We start from the raw sequence: 22,131 nt of genomic DNA on the forward strand, positions 1-22,131 counted from the left end.
TGTTTTTTGTATTAAAAAGGAATTTTAGCATTTATTTTTTAACATATTACGGTATAAGAAATTTTATGTAACAAATATTTACAAAACACAAGAACAGATACAAGGTACAAGAAATTTTAGGTACTGGTAACAAATTTATGATATTTACGCAGTATAGAAGGCCAAGAGCTCTTCGCCATTGCAAATTCATTGTAAGTTCAATAAAACTGATTATCGTATTCCAGGGTATTATTTTGCATACAGATATCGTTATTGATTTCTAGAATTATACTTTTAACCCATAAGCTTAAATAAAAGAATTAAAAACATTTATAAAGATACAGAATTAGTACTACCCTTGTATAATGTGCATCCTTATTTTTTCCTCACCAATTTGGGCAAAAAAAGTGCACATTATACATGGCAAAATGCGGTACTTTTTAAACTAAAAAAAGTTTCTTACTAATCATAAAGTCGAATGATCTTATCACTGTGTTGTTGTAGTTTATTCAAATAAGCAATTTCATTCCGGTAACTATCAATTGTTTGGTTATCTGCGTCTTCTAAGTTCACATATTTTATAGCATATATCTGTTTCTTTTCATTCAACACCTGAAATACCTATATAGTAGAACAAAGAGAAAAGTTTAGAATGTACTAACACAAAACTAAATTTATTAGACAGATTAAGGAACACTGATATGAATAATTAAAAGTGTCTGTGCTTATTTTGAGTATAGAAAGAAAGAAAAAATGTTAGAAGAGTAATGGTCCATTCTCAACTACCTGACAATGGGCACTCAGTAACTCAAAAGCATAGACTCTAAAAAGTCTCTATATTAACATATTAGAGAGGTAACATAAATTTCATATATGATATGTTCATAACACTGTTGGCTATTTTACCTAGCGAAATAAAGAAAAAGACATGCAGAAACATGAAGGAAGGCAAAAGACTGTAATAGTCAATTCACTTCACAGATAATGTTATAGTGTTTTTTCCATTGTGCCTGGAATAGACAATTTCATTCATGTGGTAGAGAATATTTAAAAATATGTACCAATTCTAAGCTATCAATATTCAGTTGTGAAAAGCAAATCAGGTCTAATTTTCAAAGTCAACTAACTTTACAGGAACAAGATCCTGTAAGCACGTTTAGGATCTCTAACGTCCTGATCAAACTGCTCTGGCTATAATGACAATCAACTTCTAAGCAATACTGGAAGGGCAGATGATTCATTTGGAAAAGTAGAAAACATTGCTAATGTTTCTAACCATCAGCAAACATGCAAGGGCTTCTAAAATGAAAGAATTAAAACACAAAATGCCAGTATAAGCAAAGAAAATTGTATTCATTTATCCTCTTTGACATGTTGAAATAAATATCATTTATTTAAAAGCCATTTAACCTTGAATACCCAGCAGATACTGGAAAGGAAAAAGAAAAGAGCGCAAGTGTATATAAGGTTCATGCATTACAACCGAACTAACAAGGAGCATCCAATAGGCAGTCAGGTAGTTTAGTTACTTTAAACTTTTTTTTTTTTTAAACTTTTTAAATACAAAATTCTAACAAAGTATTACTGGATTTACTTGCACACACAGCAAATTAGAGGGGGAGAGGCATAAAACAGTGATAGGGCAAGAGTCAACAGAAAATGGCAAGGAAAGAGATAAAAGAAATTTTAAAACAGCATAAAGCCATTTCGTATAAGGTAAACAGCCTTACAAATCTCAGAGAATGGAGATATCTACAATTCTGTTATAACACAACAAGTATGTTGTTAGTAGTACCTACTACACAGGTTTGGAAGGACAACTGGGATGATGTGTTTGGAGTGTAGCAAATGTTAGCTACCACCATTAAAAACAATTAGGGCAGAATAAAGTGGACATTTAAAAACAGATTAAAGTTGTCAGGTATATCAGAAGATTTCCAGGATATTAAACCTATGTAATAAGATCTCAAAAATTTTGAGCAAATGAAAACTTTTAAATCAATGTTTTGCATATGTGTGCTTTTACTTCTCTATTGTCCCTGCTCTGGCAAAACTCTTGCCATAACTGATGAGCTGGGTTAGGTAGCCCTTATTTCCATTTCACAGAGAAAGTGTCAGTTATAATTTTTCAGTTTTGTGGAACGTTAATTAAAGAACTATTAAGGCCAGTGTCTTGAACATGCCTATTAGCCCTTTGACTTTTCGAAATGCTCTTAATATAGTATAAGTTGGTCACCGTCTAAACTCTAGAATAGAAAGAGCATAAACAGTGTTAGTTTTATAAAGCATGTTTTTTCCCAGGCATGTTAACTTTGCCAACTCCATCATAATAATTAAATAACAATAATTGAATCACACTAAGAAAATATGGGCCAGTCTTGGCTTTATCACTTGACCCTTGACTTAAGTAAGCTTACATCTTCATTATACTCCAAGGGAAAAATGTTTAAGATTCTTTTACAACCCCTGAAAACATGCTACTAATATTTTACTTTGTCTATTAAAATATAGCTAAATAACTAATAAATAATAAATATTAACCAAAGAATTTCTGTTAAAGTAACAAAATCAGGTAATTTAAATACATTGATAAAAACCAATTGTATTACCCCTTTATTTCCAGGCCTGAAACTTGAGTTGAGGGAAAGAATAATGGAAATACATATAGAAAAGAAACTAATATTATTAAACAATTGCTACTTATGGTTATATACATACCTTATTTATAATAAGTTAACAAGACTGTCTCAAGCAAGTCTAGTTATTATTAGCTAGCTTCGAAAATTATACAAAGCCAACATGCTTTATTTCATAATCTCATCCTTAACAACTTATCATAGCAAAACAGCTGAGGGGAAACAGTTCATTTAACAAATGCTTCAGTTTCTCAAGTTCTAGATAACAGAGCAAACATCACTGAGCAAATTAGACAAACTTCTCTATGTTGATGGAACCCACATTTAAGTGAGGGAGACCCAAACAGCTAACCAAGTAAGGAAATTACAGAGCATGTTAGATGAGCTACAGAGAAAAATAAAGCAGGAAAGGGGAACGGAGTTCATTAGCAATTGAAAGTGAAAACTGTGGTTTTAAAGCATGTGATCAAGGAAGGTCTGACTGAGAAGACACATGAGCAAAGGTGTGAGGATATCTGGAGGAAAATGGACTCTAGTGTTCAAATAGATCAGGAGAGCAAGTACTGTGTCAATGAGACTAGTTAGAAGGTTATTGTAATAAACCAGATGACAAGATTATATTATCACTTGGACCAAAGCGATAATAGTGGAGGTGGCAAAAAATAGTCAGATTCTGGATATACTTTGAGGTAGAACCAACAAGATTTGTTAATTGGCTAGATATATGTGCGACAGTAAGTAGTCAGTGATGACTGCAGGTTTTTGGCCTAGTGATTAGAAGAATGGAGTTGCCATGTACTGAAATGGGAAAGACTATGAAGCAAGAGTTATCTTTGGAACATATTAAGTTTTAAATGTCTAATAGATGCCCAAGAAGAGATGCTGAGCAGTCAAAGTGGATATAAAAGTCTGGAATTCAGGTAAAGGCCTGAGCTGGAACTCTAAGTTTGGGAAGTATCAGCATATACCTGGTATTTAAAACTATGAAGCTGGATAAGAACACCAAAGGAGTGAGTGAGTTTAGAGACAGAAGAAGTCGAGGACTGAGTCCTAGGGCGTTGCCCCACTGAGATAGAGGAAGTCTGAAAAGGAATGGCCAGTTGCAGAGGAGGAAAACTGAGAGGCGCCAAACGGGGGCAAAATAAATTCAATGAGAAAAGAATAATCAACTATCCCAAATGCCAAGTAACCCAAAATCAAAGCTAAGAACTAAATTTGGCAACAATGTGCAGCTTATTGGTGATCTTGATAACAATTATTCTGGTGCATGATGATGGTAAAAATCTGACTTAAGTGGATTTAAGAAAATAGAATGAGAAGAATTGAAAATAGTAAGTTTAGGCAACTCTTTTGAGATGCCTTTCATCCAGAGAATTAGAACCATATAAATTCAGAACGCAGATAAACTTAGGAAATGATCTATTCTAATTCCAGAAACGCATTTGTCTAAAGTCTGTTTTTGAAATAAAAAACTCAAAACAAAACAAAATCTATTAGTCAAAAACCTTGCTGAATCATCCAAAGCATATTAGTTATTTACACCACGGTCTTGACTGACTTTTAGAAAGATTCTTTCATGGTAACACACAGCTGTCATTTGCCACCCAAGTCAGTGTTAATGTTATTTCAAGAAGAAATTTGGAAATATAGGACCTTGGAGGGAAGAGAAGGGAATTGGAATTAAGAAACCGGTCTAAAGAGATACGTCATTTGTTGGGGGTAGGAAATGGGAGCAGGGCATGAAAGGGATTTTTCGGTTCAAGAGCAATATGGGTCCCAAGAAGTTAAGAAACAGAGAGACTGAAAAGGTAAAAAAGACAAAGTTTTAAATAGTTTTATTTGTTTCTTAAATATTTAAAATACTTACCTTACTTGAACCTCCACTTCCTATCTGCTTCAAAATCGAATAAATTCTTCCTTTAACTGAAATGCATTCGTTTGTTGAAGATGCTGAAATCTAAATAATTAAGACATTCAAAGGTTCAAAGAACATGCCAGAGAAACTAGCTTGCATTTAATATAGTGAAATGCCTCCAATTTTGAAATTATCTTAACTCTTAAGTAATTAGGTATTAGTCACAATTACTTTAAGAAGGAATTTACATACTTTAGCTAAAGAAACACACGTATTAAATTAATAAACAAACTTCCAAGGTCTAACTTGCCACTTACATAGAAGGTTTAAGGGGGGAAAAATCACTTAATGTTCAACACACAAACTCATAAGCTATCCTTTTCCACCTTTCTTGTTCTTTTTTCTTACACAAACCTCTACTTTCTTACATGCTCGTACATACATACATGCATATGTACAAAAGCACACAATTTTTCTCATGTAGCATTACATTCTAAAGGAAGCAGTGTGCTAAGTTTCAAGTCAATTTGACAAATGCAAATTTTATCAATGCCCCCTTTTTGCTGGGTGATGTTCAGCAAGTCATTTAACGTGAACTTCAGCATTTTCCTCAGCAAACTTACAACTGATCTATGCAACATGCTCCTTCCTCCCTTGTACTGGAGCTCTCTGTGGACCTACAAACGCTTTGAACAGATGGAGTGGTATGAGAGGAGTTATTCTGAGCTGACAAGGAAGCTGAAGACACAAAGAGCACCTCATTAGGTGATTAACCAAGAGGGAACAAAGTCTGAATAAATCTTAGTTTAACTAAGTCCAGCTTTACATAGCAAATGGCAAAACCTTCCCTCAACATACTACACGAGATAAGGATTCTACTGTCTTTAACCTCTAGGTTTGAAAGACACTGTTGAGTCATGACATGTGTTTTCTGTAAGAAAGTATTAGGCTTTGAAATATATACCTGTTAGCGTTCATTAAGTTGTAATTTCATCAAGATTCTTCACTGCCCACCCTCTTTGGAACTTCCTCTCCTACTTACACTGTAAATTTCTGAGAGAGAAGAAAGCAGTTGCATTTCCTTTCCCCCTAACTGCTGACAGTTTTTAGAATAAAGTAACTGACTTACTTCTGATTAAATATCAATGTGAAGTTCAGTTTCCTACACAGGACCCATATTCCCCTTAGTCCATCCTCCTCAGTCACCAGAGTAACTGTTTCAAAATGCAAAAAAGTTCACTACCCTGTTTCAACCAGTTCCACAGCTTCCCATCCCTCTTGGGGTAAAAGTCAAAGGGCCCCTGAAGGACCCGAAGGATCACTCCAGTCCCTTCCTGAACTCGAGCCCCACCTGGCTTCTTTTCAGTTTCCTCTTGACACTGACCTGTTCTGGAATTCTCCTAGCCCCTTCACGTGGTCATGTTTCACCTGACTTCTAGATTTCGACTCAAACAGGCCCTGACTTAAGTAATAGCTCAATAAGTGTGTTGTGAAACAATGTATAAGCAAGCCTGGTCATCTTTCTCTTTCTCCTTTGTAATTTACTATATGCTTCAACCCTCAAAACACTATTACCTCTTTCCATAGTTAGTATAATCTATTGTCAGCTAATTTTTTGTTCCATTATTTTTTTAAATTGTGGTTAAGTTATACATAACATGAAATTTACAATTTTAGCCACGTTTAGTGTACAATTCAGTGGTATTATGTATGTCCGTTCACATTGTTGTGCAACCATTACCACCAACCATATCAGAACTTTTCAATCATCTTATATTGAAATTCTACATCCATTAAACAGTAACACTCCATTCTTTCCGCCCTCTAGGTTACCTAGTAGATAACCTTTATTCTACTTTCTGTCAGCTAATTTTCTTGCCTCTTGATTTGTAAAATTACTTGTGGGGTTTTTCCTTGCTGTTTTATTTAAATAACAACTGCTGCTAATTTATTATTTACAAAGTACCAGGTTCTGTCTTAAGAGTTACATATACATTAACTAATTTAATCTTCGCAATCATCCTATGGGATAGGCAGCTTCATTATCTCCATTTTATAGATGATGAAACGGGCACAGAGAGTTTAAGTAACTTGCAAAAGGTCATGCAGCTGGTAAGTAGTGAGGCCAAGATTCATAGCCAGGTAATCTCTCTTCAAAGCCCACACTTTCTACTTGTATTAAGTTGCCTCTCAGTTAGTCATTAGAAACTAATTTTAGTATTGAGGTCAGGAGAGTGTCTAAATTATTTTTTCTCCAGATGGCAATGCAATCTTCCCATCAGTAAAAAAATTTTCTCTTATTTTATAATAATGACTTAATATATTCTAGTAACATCTCATATTGCTATTCTGATATTCCTGAAAATTTATATTTATCAGCCAATGAAATGAGGCTGTTCACTAACAGATGGCTTAATTAGTTTAATGAAATAAAAAGTAACTCTTATAGATTACAGGAGAAATTTTATCTAGCTATTCAAACTGGATACTTTGGCCTAGCTAATGAAAAAAAAAAATACTGCACTAACTTCTTCAATAACTAACCTCTCCTAGTCAAGAGGCACTCTTATCAGAAGAGTTTTGCTTATTGGGACTAAGAATAGACAAGTTCTTAAGACTTTTCCTAACAACTAGATCCTGTGAAAACGAAATCTTTGAAATTGGTCATACCTTAACATATGCCATCATATATAAAGCTTATCAAACCTGTAAATTTTGAAGTGGAGTAACAGGTATTTGCTGCTGTCGCTGCTGGAAATAGGCAGGTTGGCTATACGGTGTTGACAACTGACAAGCAGGTGGAAAGTCATTCTTTACAACTGGAGTTCTAAAACTAGGAAAGATATTTTTTAAATTTAAAACATTAAAAATTTAAAAACAAGATTCTGACTCACTTTTTATGTGATTTTAAAAGGTGGATATAAGCTTAAATGTGTTACATCAAATAGAATCCAAGTCAGTTTTCATAATATAGCTGGACAATTTATTCTAGGTACACCATCGCAAGAAATTTTATTTGGGGGGAATTCTTTCTGAAAGTAACTTTTCTGTCCCCAAAAATTCTTATTGCAAAATAAATAAGATGGCATTTAAAATATGGACTTGGGGCTATTTAATAAGAATTTAGCCAAGGCAAAGATCAGCCTATGAGTAATCATAGATTTTTAAGAATGCTTTCTAACAATAATGTTCTACGGTAGCCTGCTGGAAAGATCTGGAAGCCAATTACATCAGAGGAGTTTAGGCTTTGAGTTTAAAGATGATCAGTTCACATTTGTGCTTTGCTTGTCTTATTCACTATTGTACCCTCAGTACCTAGAATGATGCTTACTTAGCACAAAGGAGTTCTACAAATATTTGTTGACCAAAAATAATCTAACTTCACAATAAATAACTACATTATTGCCATTAGCAATCATTCTTTAAAGTATTCTAAGTATAATAAAACGAGGTAATACATAGTACAATTGTATTAAATAGGTAGGAGACTAGGTTATAATACTTTCAAGGCCAGTTCTAATTAACATCAGAGATTACACCATAAAAATGAATAGCAAAAGTCATCATGAATTTGTTATCCTCTAATGCATTAAAAAAATACTAAAAATATAGCCATTGGTTAAAGAATATGATGTATCATCCTTTATTTCCTTTCTTTGAATATCTTTAATTTGCTTTTGCAATATCTCGTGTTTCCTAGCAATCAGCAGTGACCATCCAATCTTTTTACTCATCCTTCCTTCCCATCTATTTGTCTGATACCTCTGAACACCCCCAGAACTATGTGACCTATACAACCAACCTCTTTCAGAAACTATCACATTCCAATTAACACCTCCTTTGATATAAAATGTATCCACCCTTTAACTGTTGTAAGAATGTAACCATAACATGTTTCTCATTTACAGAGATATCCATGTGGCAATGCATGATTATCAAGAAGTTTTGCATACTTAAAGTATTTATAAGTTGCAGGTACAGATTACAATATGACAGAGACTTTTCCACAACAATCCTTAAAAAACATATGGTAGCCAACTTCGCCTCACCTTTCACAGATGAAAAAAACTGATGCTGAGAAAAACATTAATTCAAAAAGGCTTTAATGTAACAGCAAGATTCAACTCCAGATCTATTTGGCCCTAAAGACCATGTTATTTCTATTACACCAAGTTAAGAGCCAAAAAATTACCAGCTCATGTAATCTTCCAAGGCCCTGCTGCTGGGTGTCTTACAAGCAGATTTTCGGTCAATCCATTTAGGTACTGATAATGGCGGTGACTGCTTTGAAAGTGAAGAGGCAGGTTGCTCAAAAGTGGTTTGTTTCTGTTTAACCAAAATAAAAAACATCACTTCCAAAAAAATAATAATACAAATATAAAATACAAAAGCATGCTAAAATAGGTAGATATACGTATTCCAGACTTTAAAAAACTTTTTAATACAGCTCTTTCACTCTTAAGTTCTAAAGCCTGTTATATTCTGCTCCAAGGGATCAGAATAGGGAAACCACAGTATTTAACAAAACAGGATCTAATGTCCTCTCCTATCAGGTCTCTTATAACCAGTATTGAACTTTCAGAATCTAAGTTGAGTGCCCTGTGCTTCTAAAAGCTAGTCTTTCTTATCTTATCATTTGCAGCAACATGGATGGATCTAGAGAACATTATGTTAAGTGAAATAAGTCAGAAAGAGAAAGACAAGTACCATATGATCTCACTTATATATGGAATCTAAAGAAAAGACTATGAATGAACTAATCAGAGTCAGTTTTGGGGACGCAGAGAAAAAACCGAGAGTGGTTAGATGGGTGTGTGGGAGGGGGTTGGGGATAAGGGGAAAGGTGAAGGGATTTGGAAGCAGCTGGTAACCACAAGATGGCCTCAGGGTTTTTCTTTTGAAAATTAATTTGGGGAAGGTATTCTATAATGTTGTAAAGATTTTGTTGGGTATCCGATGGACATGCGTCCTATTTGGGAGACCACCTCAGGGATACTGTGGATACCTGATCATGGCATTGTACATCAGAAGCTAAACATTAATGAATGCCAACTATAATTTTATATATATAATGTGATGGTTCAGTGTGAGGTCGGAGGGATAGTGGATGGGGGGAGGGGGGTTCACAGTATGAGGGATATAAATGATGAACGTCTAAGTATTACCTTGTTTTGTACACCTGAAACTAATAAATTAATTAATAAAAAAAAAAAAAAAAAAAAAAGGCACAATAGGTATATAAAAAAATAAATAAATAAATAAATAAAATTTTATTGTTATTATTTTACTTTAAAAAAATAAAAAAATAAAAAAAAAAAAAATAAAAGCTAGTCTTTCTTTAATCAATAAAATCAAATTTCCCACTTATGTTTGAGGGGAAATGGATAAATATTAATTATTTAGCAAAATTTGGAATAGCAAATACCTATCTAGTCTTCTTCTCCCTTGTAAGAGACATAGAGCTTGTATAATAGAATTTATTTCATACAAATCCCAAGACAAAGATGAATGAACATCTTCTACAACAGGGATGGGCAAATTACAGCCTGCAGGCCGAATCTGGCCTGCCACCTGTTTTTGTAAATAAAGTTTTATTGGAACACATCTATGCCCACTTATTTATGTATTGTCTGTGGCTGTTTTCATGCTATAATGGCAGAGGTGAGTAACTGCAACAGTGACCTTCTGGCCTGCAAAGCCTACAAACCTTTTACAGAAAAGTTTGCCAACCCCTGTTCTACAGCATCTCAACCAAATAGAGAATCAGATTTTGTTTGAACACTATTAGCAACTGAGCACTCACTACTGTCTAAGGAGATTTGCTTCAATTTGGGAACAGCTTTAGTTCTTAGAAAGGATTCACAAGTGTTTAGATTAAATCAGTTTCTCTATTATAATTTTAAACCACTGGTCCACATTATGCTCTTGAGAACAACAATGGATCAATCTCTTCTACTTTCTACAGTTCCGTCCTTTAAGTTTCTGAAGATAGCTAGGTGGCCACTATCTCTTTTCCTGGATAAATTTTCCATTTCATTTAAGAGAGTTCCTCATATATATATATATATTTGGATTAGTAGTCAGGATGGTACTGAAAAACTGTTGTAGCAAGATTACTAAGCAAGGAGAGTGAAAATATTGTAGTCACTGAGTGGAATGTTTGCATTTGAGATATTGGAGATCAGAATTGAGGCTATACAAGTAGGAATGGGTAGCTAAGGTGAAATCAAGAAAATGATCACACGAGGGAGGAAAAAGTTATGAATTTGGATGCTAGATATAGGACTAATGATATATAGGGTTAATGAAAGCAACAAAAAAAAAGATAACAGTTGTTGAGTTGAAATAGATAGCAGTGAAGAAAGTAGGTATCTTGAAGCATTGATGGGAGTCACGAGAATGTTCAGAGATGACAGCAAAGATTGGTGGTTCTCAAAGAGTAATCCAGGAAAAGTAGGGACAAGGTAGTCCATAAGATCTTTTCAGGGAGTCTGAGAACTTAAAACTATTATTCTAGTTATACTGAGACATTATGTGTCTTTTTAATTTTCATTCTTTCTTGAGTATATACTGGAGTTTTCCTGAGGCTATAAGACATAGGGTGATAAAATAAATTGAATACAAAAGCAGATACGAGAAATCCACTCTTCTGGTAAGCTAACCATTAAAGAAATTGTAAAACAATGCCACTTTTCTCACTATTATTATTTTGTTTTGAAAAATACTTATTTTTCAGCGGGAATATAACTTAACATAATAAAGGCCATATATGACAAGCCCACAGAGAAGATCATATACTCAATGGTGAAAAGATGAAAACTTTTCCTCTAGGATCAGTAATAAAACAAGAATGCCAACCCTCGCCACTTTTATTCAAAGCAGTATTGGAAGTCCTAGTCAGAGCAATTAGGTAATTAAAAGAAATAAATGTCATCCGTATTGGAAAAAAAAGTAAAACTGTCACTATTTGAGGGGACATATTATATATAGAAAACCCTAAAAACTCCACCAAGACTGCTAGAACTAACAAATTCAGTAAAGTTGCAAAATACAAAATCAATATACAAAAATTTGCTGCATTTCTACACACTAATAATGAATTATCAGAAAAAAATTAACAATTCATTTATGATTTCATCAAATAGAATAAAATGCCTAGGAATAAATTTAACCAAGGAAGTGAAAGGCCTGTATATTGAAAACTAAGACGCTAATGAAAACAATTTCAGACAACTAAATGGAAAGATATTTCATGCTCATGGATTGGAAAAATTAATATTGTTAAAATGTCTGTGTACTGTTGGTGGGAATGAAAATTGTCAGCCACTATAAAATACAGTATAGATTTTCTTCAAAAACTTAAAAACAGAACTACCATATGACCCAGCACTTCCACTTCCGGGCATTTATCTGAAAAAAATGAAAACACTAACGCAAAAGTTATATGCACCCTCCCTTATGTTCACTGCAACATTATTTAAAATAGTCAAGATACGGAAACAGCGTAAGTATCCATTGATGGATGTATGTACACATAATGGAAAATATTCAGCCTAAAGAATGAAATGTTGTCATTTGTGACAACATGAATGGATCTTGAGGTCGTTATGCTAAGTGAAATAGCCAGACAAAGACAAATGATGCACAGTGCCACTAATATATGAAATCTTAAAAAAAAAAAAAAAAAAAAAAAAAAAAAAAAAAAGAAAGAAAAAGGAAAAACAAGCTTATAGATTGGTGTTTGCCAAAGGATGAATGGGAGAGGGGAGCCATGGTCTAAAGGTTTAAGGTCGTCAAAAGGTCGTCAATAAGTCAGGGAGATGTAATGTACAGCATGGTGATTATTCTGTATTAATAATAATGTATGTATGAAAGTTGCTAAGAGAATATATCTTAAATTCTCATTAAAAGACAAAAAAAACTTGTAGCTATGTATGCTGACAGACGTTAACTAGACTTATTGTGATCATTTCACAACATATACAAATATACACCTGAAACAAGTATGTTGTAATTCAATTATACATCAATAAAACAAAATACTTATTTTTCATAAGTGTATCTATATTCATGTTTATCATTGTTTTTAATATATTAACAAATATTTTTTAAATTTCTTGGTTTTATTTTCCAATACAGTAAACACAGATAAATATAACCTATGTTAATAAAAGCTCTTTCAGGGTCTCAATAATTAAGTGTGTAAAAGGGACTTCTAAGACCAAAATATTTGAGAACGAGTGAGTTAGAATATAACTGAAAATAAAAAGTGAGGCTATGGCGATGTATTAAAATAGGTTTGGCTCTCCAGTAGTCTACCAGACCATTCCTTCTGAAATGGCCCCTAGCCACTGGGAATGATCATTCTACCTGCTATAAATTCATATATATTGTTTAGTCTATATTTTTCTATTTTATCCATGAGACTAACAATAGAAAATTGTCAAATGCTTCGATATGCATTGCACTAGGTCAGAGACCAGCATGTTGTTTACTATATAGAGCAAGACAGTAAACATTTTAGGCTTTGTAGACCAGACAGTCTCTGTTCTAACTACTCAATTCTGCTGTTACAGTTGGAAAGTAGCCAAAGTCAATAAGTAAATGAATGGGCATGGCTGTGTCACAAGAAAATATTATTTACACAGACAGGCTGGGAACCAGATTTGACCCACAGGCTGTAGTTTGCTGACCCCTGCACCTGTCTACCAGCAATCCAGAAACACTCTTGAAAATAGAACTCAGGTTGACATTACTCTTACAGAACCTATGGCTGTTACTGATCATTGTTTTATAAATAATAAAAACAGCCCTTAAGTAAACTATTCCACTAAATATGGTGCATAAGGATTTAATAAAATAAAAAAACATTTAATGTGATCATCACATTATGAATAATGGCAATATTACACTTGAGGGGCAAAGAAAGTTACCTCTGTATCAATTGTTGGTGTTACCTCTGGAATCTGCCACTGATTTGAAGATGCTGCAGAATTCTGGTATACACATTCTGACTTTCTTTTAGACCGCCATTGTTTCTGGTTACTTTCTGGAACCTTTGGTTCTTGACGTTCTTTAGTTTCTGAAAGTGTTTTTGTTATTGTCATTAAAATGCAAGAATATTTGATAGTAGCAAAATTAAACCTAACCAATAGAACCTGTTGCATACTGTGTTAGCATTTTACTCTTAAAAACAAAGAGAGAAACTAAAAACTTCAAACCACTTATTGACAATTTGCTTTTATCAAGTCAATTTTACAAAGCTGCAACACAGACATTTTCCTAAATTGTAAGAAACCATTCTGAATATTTGCGGTCTTTACTAGAAAGCAAGTAACTAAATAAGTAAAAATTTAAAAAACATATATATGTCATAAATTTTTACTACTAAAAAGAAGATAATTCACCGCTTTTCATAGACCTTTCCTTTTTTAACAAAAAGATTCACCTTAAACTGGCCTGCTATTTAATTTCTTAAGGGTCTCTGAACAATATATTTACTCTTCTACGAATATCAATATTCCTGGCTTGATGATAAATGCAAAAATCCTAAACAAAATATTTGCAATTGATATACAAACTGTATAACAAATTATGACCAAGTTAGGTATATTCTTAAATGGAAAGTTTACTTAACATTTGAAAATCAATTTAATTTGCCATAATAACAGAACAGAGAAAAATATATTAACTCAATAAACAGAAAAAAAGCATTTGCTAAAATTCAACAACCATTTCCAAAAAAAGTAATGGTAATCTAGGTATAAAGCAAAACTCATGGTTTTGACACTTGATGAAAAGTCCCTACAAAAATCTACAGCAATTATCATACATGAGTAAATACATGAGTAAAATATTGAAAGCTTCCCTCTAAAAGATGGAATGAGACAAGAATGCCACCTATCAACTCTTCTATTCATCATTATACTGAAGGTGTTAAGTGCACTACAGCAAAGAAAAGAAAGTTAAAAGCCTTGGAAGAAAAAAAATGTTACATTATTTTCAAACAACATGAAGGAATAATCCATAGGAAAATATTAGAAATAGTCAGTGAATTTAGCAATGTCACTGTATCAATGATCAATAACAAAAAAAAAATCAGTTGTATTTTTACATACCAGCAATGAAGAAAGATAAGAAAATTAGAAGGATCCCATTCATTATCATAGCATCAAAAAACATCAAATATTTAGTAATAACTCTAGCAAAAGCAAAATTTCTACACAGAAAATGATTCCCTCAATAATGTTTTAAAGACTACTTGAATGAAGGAATATGCCAGGTTAGTGAAGTAGAAAATTTATCTGTTAAGATGTGAACTTGTGCCTTTAGATCTCAATCAAATCTCATTTTAAAAAATGGAATCTGGTCACCCCAATAAATAAATTTTTTTTAAAAAAAGGAATCTGATAGATTCCATCTTTATATGGAAATCCAAAAGGCCTAGAATAGCTAAAATAGTCTTGAAGAAGAACAAAGTTGGAAGATTTACACAGATATTAAGAAACAAAGTTGGAAGATTTTCGGACAGATATAGACTTACTGCAGTAATTAAGACAGTACTGTATTAGCACAAAGATAGACAAGAAAAAACAAAAAAACTATGGGACAAAGATGAATCTAAAAACAGGTATCACACACAGGATCACCTAATTTATAACAATTCAGTGAGAGAAAAGAGGGTTTTTTCACTAAATACTGCTGGATCCACTGGATACCCACATGGGGGGGATAAAAATCTTGACACTTATCTTACATATATAAGATACATAAGATACATATATATATCTTACATATATAAAAATATTAAATTGAGGTAGAATATAAGTCTAAATGTGAAATGATAAATCTTCTAAAATATATGTAAACATCTTTATGATCTTAGAGTAGGAAAAGATTTGTTTAAAGAAACAGAAAACACAAGAGAAAAAAATGAATAAATTGAAATGAGTGATAATTAAGAATTTCTTTTCATAAACTCTTTACCATATAATGGGAGAAGTCACTCGTAATACACATATCCAAAAAAAGGATCTGTATCTAGACGATATAAATATTTCCTAAAAATCAACAAGAAAATGAAAGAAACCCCAATAGAAAAACTGGCAAGAAACTCCAACAAGTAGTTCACAAAAGGATACCCAAACGGCCAATAAACATACAAAATAAAAGTTCCACATCATTAGACATTGGGGAAATGTAAAATTAAAACCACCATGAGGTATCACTTAGCAACATGAGAATGTCTAAAACTAAAAATCAACAATAAAACAACTGAGGTTATAAAGCAAGAGTGGCACAACTGCTGGTCAAAGGTAAACTGTCTGGAACTACCGACTGAAGATGAACATGTGCACATTCTGTGCCCCACCCCTACCCTTGAATACACTCCATAGGAATGCATATGAATGAACTATTCCATTGCACTGCATCCTTATGATTTGGGCAGTTTTCTGATTGAAAGTTTTACTGTACAAAATATTACTGGCACAAGTCTTCATTTAAAAACATTAAATTATGTGTCAGATTAGTACTATTAACAAGCATATTCACCAAAGATGATTTTTCAGTCATACCAGTTTTAATAGATCCCATGAAAATATAAAATATAAGTTTCCCCCAAATGCTAGGATTAAGAATCAATTCCCCATCAAAATAATGGCAAAAAAAACTACTGTAGGGTAACTCACCATCCCAGTTTGCCAGGGACTGAGACATGAGATTTTTTGCCAGGGACTGAGACATGAGATTTTCAGGACTAGAACCAGGAAAAATCAGGATAAACCAAAATGAGTCTGGGGCAAGCCCAGTTTTGTCTCAGTGTCCCTCCGCAGTCCAATTAAAAGAAAAAAATTACATTCAATCTTTGTTTGGACAATGAAAACCCAATTCGTGATCCTGTTCAAAAATCTTTAATGGTACTGTGACATCTAAAAGAATAAAAAATTTAAGCCAGCCATTCCAAGTCTACAAGCCTTATCTCCCATTGTTATACTACGTGTGTTAGTTTTCAGCATAACTAGACTGTTTTTTGTTCCTAAAACGTCTTATTTTTTTATTACACTATTCCCTCCATCTGGAATACTCTATCACTGTATTCCTTCCTTTAAACCCTCATAACTCTTCACGTTCTTCTACTTCACAAACTATTACCTTATTTCCCCTAAACCAAATTAGTTCCTCAAATTTCTCTCCTCCCTCTGAATTCTTACAGCATTTTATTTATATGGTTCTTATGACACTTTCTACATTGTACCCAGCATTATATTTAGAGCAGTGTATCTCCCACATTGGATGGTAACCTGCTTGGGACCCTGGCTCATTCATTTACATATCCTTAGGACACTTAACATAGTACATAGTACTCCTATAGCGGAAAATCAAATGTTTGATCAAAGGAAAAGGAGAATTGTCATATAAACACAGATGCTGTGTCCTTTCCAGAAACTATCTGTCAAGCCAATGGAGAAATGTAACTCAGATCCACTGCACTTTCCTTCCACTCTTCCTTTCATGCACCTTTTAGGCAAATAAACTTCCTTTGCTACAGAATTCAATACTTTTTATACATTCTGTATATTTCAACTGAAATACAAGATAAAGGGACATAGACATAGACATATATTGCAATTCTTAAGTGACTGGTTAGCAATCACAAGCAACAACGTGGTTTTCTTAAAGAAGTAAGTGTAACTTTTGTCACTGTTACCTTCTAACTTTCTGAGATTTGATTCAATTTTATTCTTCACGGTTACTGAATCCGTAGTAAGTTCAGAACTCTTCTCATCGGACACCAGAGGTTCCTTGGAATGGATATTCTGAACAGACTATATGAAAAGAAAAAGATTTTTAAAAATCTCATACTAATTTGTCTTAGTGGTCAATACACTAAAGTCTTATCAATGTGAAAATATTACTAGGAAAATTATCTATTATAATTATACGTAGACTCACAAACTCCAATTAAAGATTAACTTTTTGAATTACTGACTAGAGCAAAGGGAATGGACGTAACTATAAATACGGTCAACTTGCTTTCAATGGGGATGTTAATCAGTTGCTAAAGTATGTTCACTTAACAAGTGAGGTTAGAAAATTTGAATCCAAGGTACAACACGCCTCATTATTTTGGTACTATGATTATATTTTATCACCAAAAATAATAGCATTAGTCAAAATTAAGATTTGTGTAAGTCTAAAACCAGTAGTTATTCTAAATCCAGAAAGTAAAATTTTAACTCAACTATGCACTATTCTAAGGTAGTTGTGATTAGTTAAAATTATTTTAAAGGCTAGACCATGAAAGAAAGGAATGATAAAGAACATAAACTTGAAAATATACACATTGTGATGGCAGGGAACTAACTCAAGTCCAACAATAGTATAATCCCTAAAAATCAGTGCACCAGTGACTACAACTGTTTCTTCTCTTTGAAGTTCACACAAAGTTGCTCTGCCATCTCAGAATATCAGACTAAGCCCTCACCTCTACCCTTCACAATTTATTTTCTCATTTGTTTCTAAGATGCCCTGCTAAGATCATATGATTAAACACCCCAGGAAACTGAAGCTGTTCCCAACTCCAGGCCAACGAATCTGCTTAAAAAATGCATAGTAAGTGTTACTTCAGTTATCCCAGGAGATGGATGATCTTTGCTCTACCACCTGAATCTCAGAAAAACAGTTTAGGACTTCTGTACACCTTCCCATTAGAGGTCCTCTATCTTTTGGGGCTTCAGGAACACTTTAAAAGATATTGTATAAACTATGGGTCCCTTCCGCAGAAAAGGCTCCATGGACCCCTAGATCAGGAAACCTTGCTCCAGAAAAATATTTAAAAAGTAAAAATACCTTTAAATTTCTCAATTCACAGGAATCATTTCCACTTGATTTAGATCCAGGCACAATCTCCCGGCATTCTGATCTAGAGGTCTGTCTATTACCCACAAAACAAAATAATTTTAATGTTTAATTTGAAATTAATCTTTTCAATGTATTATTGTTTTCCATTTTAAACTTGGCTTTTCAACAATATACACGCTTTTTAATTGGAAAAATCTCTTAAAAAGAATATTTTTAAAATAGCATGATTGTAGTAATATGTGATTAGGTGCTGAGCAATGACAAAAGTGATAAAGCTGAGTAGTAGGTGACTACCTACTTCATTACATAAGTTTTACATAAATTACAAATTCACATAAATTATATAATTTAAATAAATTACATAATAACAGTTGGGATTAAGGTTTGACTGTGGGAAAGAAGGGAACAACAGTACATAGGTGAAACTACACTTCAGGTCACAAATAGTTTATGGACATGCACTAGAGTATAAACCCTTCCACGGGCCTCCACAGTGCCTGGCACACACTCTGTCATAACAAGCAAGAAAACGACTGGTTTGTTTTTGTTTTTATTTTCTTGGAGTGTGAGAAAGTCACCTTTATTCTTCAGCTAGATAATTGAAATGAAGATGACAAGGTAATAGTCCTCTCATAACACTTTGGAACTTAACCTTGACAACCAAAATGCTCTTTTCATATCAATGCTTAGTTGAGCCCTAAGTATAATAGGAATTTAAGTGTAGGAGACACCAACTAAAAACAATCAATTGTATTTTCTAAAGTTTATTTGCCAAGTGGTTCTCTGAAATCCAAGGAGATTTTTCCAATAGAAATTATGTTATATAGTGATTAGAGTTACGAATAGGCCAGAAAAACTCCCTTAGCTAAGCTAGAAAACTAGATTTCCATTTCTTTTAAGGGAATAAGCACCCAAGTTGAAGGAAGGAAAAGACACCAGATGTGATAAACAATACTGTATCTCTACTAACTCTGCCCCACTTCTTGATGCCCTAGTTTCTTACGCAAACGAATGAATTAATCACCTTTCACCACTGATAACCGCTCTTTTCCTTGAATAAGCTGGAAAAGAAATCATTCCTAGACCCCTCTTCACCCCTGCTATGAAGCCTTCTAGCCTTCTATGTACACACTAAGGAGAGATTCTTAGAAGAGAGGCTACCTATAAGTGAGGAATGTTCAAACAACTGGAGTTTGGGGGTATCTGCAATCTTTTAAGCTTCAGGTTGACTTAATATTTTTCCCTCCAAATTTCCTATTTTTTAATAGTTCCTTTGATGAATACTTTTAATGAGTGAAAAAGCAAAATAAAGTCATATTCCCCATTCATTCCTTTGTCCTTCACAACATTGAGAGGCTCAGTAACCTTTAATACTAAATAAAAATTTAATCATAAGTACTATTATGCAGTAAAAGAGCTTAAGAGCATTCTGTTACCAATCTTCAAATACTGAAAGCAAATTAAAAAATTAAAACCCAAACATACCTTTTCGTAAAACTTGGGACAGCTGAACCACCAGTCTCCTCATGAGAATCCGGGCTATTTAGAAGGTTAACTGGAACTCTTCCGAATGGGCATGACTGAAAATGTTAGAAAGATTAAGCAACCAACTAAAAAATAAACAAAAACCTCACCACTACCACCTTAATCAAAGTAGATTAAAACTGACTTACCCGTTTAGCTTTGCTTGTTTGTTTTAAGGGATTTCGATGACCTATCTCTGCATCTTGAGGGGGCACATTTTCTCTAAACAGAAAGAAAATATCCCCAATGTTTAAAACAATAATATTAACATATGTATTTCCATTGACTGCTAAACCCTGTTACTACTATTACATGAACATATATATGTGAATGTACAGATAATATAAATGTCTGATGAGTATTTAAAAAACTGGTCAGTCTCCTCACCCATACAAAAACCTTGCTTTCGTAGTCTGTCCTCTGGAATCACAACTGACACTCTTTTTCTGTAAATGTCCAAGTGAATTGGGAAATGATTCTTGGGTAGTTAATACTGTAGATGCTGTAAAAAAAATTGAAATTGTGATTAAATGTGTAAAGACATAAAAAAATACACAAAAAAATAATCTCACAAATAAGACTATTTAAAAAACCAATTCACAGATCTGTCCCTAAATAAGATACTCAGACATGAAGATGTTCAAGATAATTCTCTAAACTTCATAACTGTTTCATAATCACATAACTGTTTCCCCAGAGTAAAGGCACATGCCCTATTTCTACAAGCAAAAAGTGATTCTACTGCTTGGATCCAGTTGTATGTGTTTTCTCTTTTTACCTTATTGAGGTGATACTGGTTAGTAAAATTACATAGGTTTCAAGTGTACAGTTCTATAATACATCATCTACATATCACAGTGTGTGTTCACCTCCCATAGTCAGTTCCCCTTCCATCACCATTTATTTGACCCCATTTACCCAGTTGTTTTTAATGTGCTACCAGTGAGAGTTGGATCAACAATAAAATATCCAATGCGTAGTAAAAACTTTATTAGTTCCAAATGTCTCACCTCCTTTAAATCTGAAATTTAAACTTAGATCTTGACCATTCTACAAAAATCACATTTTTCTATAAAATATTATCCTGAATCCTTTTTTATAGGCAATCTACCACAGAAAAGTATTACCACACATTAATACATTTACCTGATAAACTCTTTTCCTCCTCCAAAAGCAGCTGCTTTTTTTGGAGGTTTAAATTCTGAATGGCAATTTCCAGCATTTGCAGTGGCACTGCTCCACATTCTACAGCTTTATGAAGAAGTTGTTTACTTTTTTTGAAATTACCTAACAAAGTAAAAAAGTAACTGTCATTTTAATGCAGCAATCTTCACTCTCCAGATACTTATTCATCAGGATCTGGGAAAAATTTTTTTAAAGCTTTAGGCAAAAACATGTATTCCATGGCTCATGTGCTTTATTTCATAAGCAAAAAAGTAACCTCATCTCTGATAAATAATTCATGTCAAATAGTTTACTTCTGTAATATGTAATTGATGTAACTATGCATTAGTATAACACCACTGACTATTTTCAGAAGTAAAAGAAGTGTAACAAAGTAGTTACAAACTGGGGACAGCAAAGGCCAACAAAAATACTCAGGAACCTCAGGGAATTTAGTAAAAGGAAAAACTAACCCCTAGATATTATAATAGTCCAAGGAGCATCAATCTGTTACAATGTATATAACAATTATCATTCATGTCATTTAGTCATTAAGATTGACTTCTTTTGCTACAGGAAATCCTCCATCAAAAGTATTCTTATAAAAAAAATGATAAAAATTAATCTTTAGATATCAGACTTCACAACACTATTCGAGAAATGCAAAAATAACTACAATTACCTTTTTGACTACAGATAAACTACCAAATTTGATTTCAACTGCAAACTTACCCAATATATTTTGCCCAGTATCATGTTTATAAATAGTAAATGTACACATCATGTAGTATCTTATAGAATATGTTCAACATTTATGGGAGCCACTGAGCTATGCTATCAAAGTACTTGGCACTTAGGTTATAAAAATGATTAAGAAATAGCTTCTAGTTTCGGACAGCTTACAATTTTTAAGAATATAAATATATTTGATAGTGATTAAGTGTACATTTATTGAGAGTAGTGATAGAATTTCATGTACTGACCATTTTAGGACAGCAAACAAAAAAAGGCTTAGATATGAACCAGGAACTAGAAAGCTTATAGACCCCTTTGAGATTCTGATAAAAACTACGGAATGTCCTCCACTCCCATAAAAATACACATACACAC

At 33.2% G+C, this 22,131-nt stretch overlaps 1 protein-coding gene across 2 annotated transcripts in view; it reads right to left on the minus strand.

Moving 5' to 3' along the window:
• TTK (TTK protein kinase) overlaps positions 1-22,131 on the minus strand; it is a 35,555-nt gene that overhangs the window by 7,045 nt on the left and 6,379 nt on the right. For both annotated transcript variants that reach the window (XM_081038305.1, XM_081038304.1), the window contains 11 exons: positions 21,004-21,144; positions 20,245-20,359; positions 20,007-20,079; positions 19,819-19,913; positions 18,322-18,406; positions 17,180-17,297; positions 13,404-13,552; positions 8,663-8,796; positions 7,177-7,303; positions 4,483-4,572; positions 443-600 (listed from right to left, as the gene is read on the minus strand). In XM_081038305.1, coding sequence (XP_080894431.1) covers positions 443-600; positions 4,483-4,572; positions 7,177-7,303; positions 8,663-8,796; positions 13,404-13,552; positions 17,180-17,297; positions 18,322-18,406; positions 19,819-19,913; positions 20,007-20,079; positions 20,245-20,359; positions 21,004-21,144 — 1,285 coding nt within the window. The remainder of the gene's footprint in view (positions 1-442; positions 601-4,482; positions 4,573-7,176; positions 7,304-8,662; positions 8,797-13,403; positions 13,553-17,179; positions 17,298-18,321; positions 18,407-19,818; positions 19,914-20,006; positions 20,080-20,244; positions 20,360-21,003; positions 21,145-22,131) is intronic.

This window comes from Rhinolophus hipposideros (assembly GCF_964194185.1).
Source record: "Rhinolophus hipposideros genome assembly, chromosome: 3".
In the NCBI taxonomy this organism is placed as follows: Eukaryota; Metazoa; Chordata; class Mammalia; order Chiroptera; family Rhinolophidae; genus Rhinolophus; species Rhinolophus hipposideros.